This window comes from Neltuma alba, unplaced genomic scaffold (assembly GCF_004799145.2).
Source record: "Neltuma alba isolate B1F8T4 unplaced genomic scaffold, ASM479914v2 tig00007617_pilon, whole genome shotgun sequence".
Classification (NCBI taxonomy): domain Eukaryota; kingdom Viridiplantae; phylum Streptophyta; class Magnoliopsida; order Fabales; family Fabaceae; genus Neltuma; species Neltuma alba.
This window is the reverse complement of record NW_021634829.1, coordinates 45,234-47,110: the sequence shown is the minus strand read 5'-3', so window position 1 is coordinate 47,110 and position 1,877 is coordinate 45,234. Positions and strand designations below refer to the sequence as shown.

General features: G+C 42.5%; 1 protein-coding gene across 1 annotated transcript; it reads left to right on the top strand.

Moving 5' to 3' along the window:
* Positions 1 to 234: 234 nt before the first annotated feature.
* On the top strand, positions 235 to 846 carry LOC114752964 (uncharacterized). The gene has a single exon (XM_028941638.1). The coding sequence runs from the start codon at positions 235 to 237 to the stop codon at positions 844 to 846; it is 612 nt and encodes a 203-aa protein (XP_028797471.1).
* Positions 847 to 1,877: the final 1,031 nt, after the last annotated feature.

The window sequence follows — 1,877 nt, the reverse complement described above, 5'->3', positions numbered from 1 at the left end:
CTGAGGAGGACACGGCAACAGTAGAAGCCGTCCCAGAGACACAGTTGAGCAGATAAGTGCTCTTTTCCTTCCTTTCCTTTTATCCATGAATATTGCTAGCTGGAACTGTAGGGGAGCCGGCAGCAAGACCTTCCCCATAATTGTGAAAGACATTGTCAACAAGAACAAAATCGACATTCTCTGTATAATTGAACCAAGAATAGCGGACCAAGGGCAGACAGGGTTGTAAGGAAAATGGGTTTCTTCAATTGGATTAGAGTGGAAGCTACTGGATATGCTGGAGGTATATGGCTCATGTGGAACGAAAAAGATTGCACTGTTACTTACATCTCATCCAATGAGCAAATCCTACATTGCCAAATCAGAGACAAGCACTCCTCTAAAACTTTTTTCGGATCCTTTGTCTATGGAGAGACTAATCGTCGCAAAAGACAAACTCTTTGGCAATCAATCAAAACCATAGCCAAAGCTACAGAGGAAGCCCGGATCTTACTGGGTGACTTCAATGCTTATAGGGCTCCAAGAGACAAGAGGGGAGGGGCCAAGCCACATATCACATCCATGTCAGATTTCAACGAGTGCATTACAGATTCAGGTCTATTGGAATTGGAAGATACTGGGAACAAGTTCACCTGGGAAAGAGGAGAGATTCAAGAAAAGCTGGATTGGGTCTTTGGGAACATAGCCTGGGACATAAAATTTCCGACATCCAGAATCTACTATGATCTGAAGTACAAATCTGATCATAAAGTAATAGTGTTGTCCCTATACAGTCAAGAGAAACAAACAACCTCCACCACAGCGGTTCCACTACCAAGCCGCCTAGGCTCCCGAGAATGGTTTTAACGATATTGTGAAAGCAGCCTGGGAAGAAAGTACTTGGTGCCAAGGTGTGGCCAAGTTCCAAGAAGCTACAACCAAGTGGAATAAAGAACACTTAGGAAGTATTCCAAGACGCAAACAAAAAATTCTAAAGAGAATGGAGGGTATAGAGAGACATAAAAAGAGTAATCCTTCAAATGGGTTAGCTCGGGTGGAAAAGAACCTCTGGAACGAATACAATAAACTAACACTCCAAGAAGAAATGATTTGGTTTCAAAAGGCCCGCTGTAACTGGCTCAAATGGGGTGACAGAAATACAAAATTCTTTCATGCTTCAATTGTGTTCAAGAGAAAGAAGCAGAGAATCACAGCCTTGTGAATGATAGAGGGGAATGGGTACAAAACCCAGAAGAACTGGCACGGATGGCTAGTCAATTCTATCAACAGCTCTATACAAAAGACAATCAAATAGAAGAAGACTTAAGCTGGCCACAGAATTTCCTAAGACTGACACTAAACTAGGTCGATGAAATCCACAAAGAAGTGACCGATGTGGAAATCAAAAACGCTGCTTTCTCAATGGATGGGTTTAAAGCTCCAGGACCCGATGGACTCCAAGCACACTTCTTCTAATCCCAATAGGAGAGAGTGGGGCAGGCTTTGTGTAAGTTGGTTAGGAGGCTTTCCAGAATCCAACCACTATTGGCAATTTCAACCAGACCAGCATAGTCCTCATCCCAAAAGTGGACCAACCAACGACCCTAAGGGAAATGAGACCTATCTCTCTTTGCAATGTAAGTTGTAAAGTAATAACCAAGGTGATAGCTACTTGTCTTAGATCAGTAATGGATCATTTAATTGGGCAAGAACAGTGTAGTTTCAAAGCCTCCCGTTCAAGCTGTGACAACATAATTATTGCCCAAGAAGCTATACATATGCAAACAAAAAAGACAGGTAAGAAGGGTTTTATAGTAGTAAAAGTAGATATGGAAAAAGCTTTTGACCGGTTGGACTGCGGCTACCTCATAAACACCCTTCACTGTGTAGGACTGAAA

What these genes read in the sequence shown, in the direction of transcription:
- LOC114752964 (XM_028941638.1), top strand. Translation starts at nt 235, where the DNA reads ATGGGTTTCTTCAATTGGATTAGAGTGGAAGCTACTGGATATGCTGGA.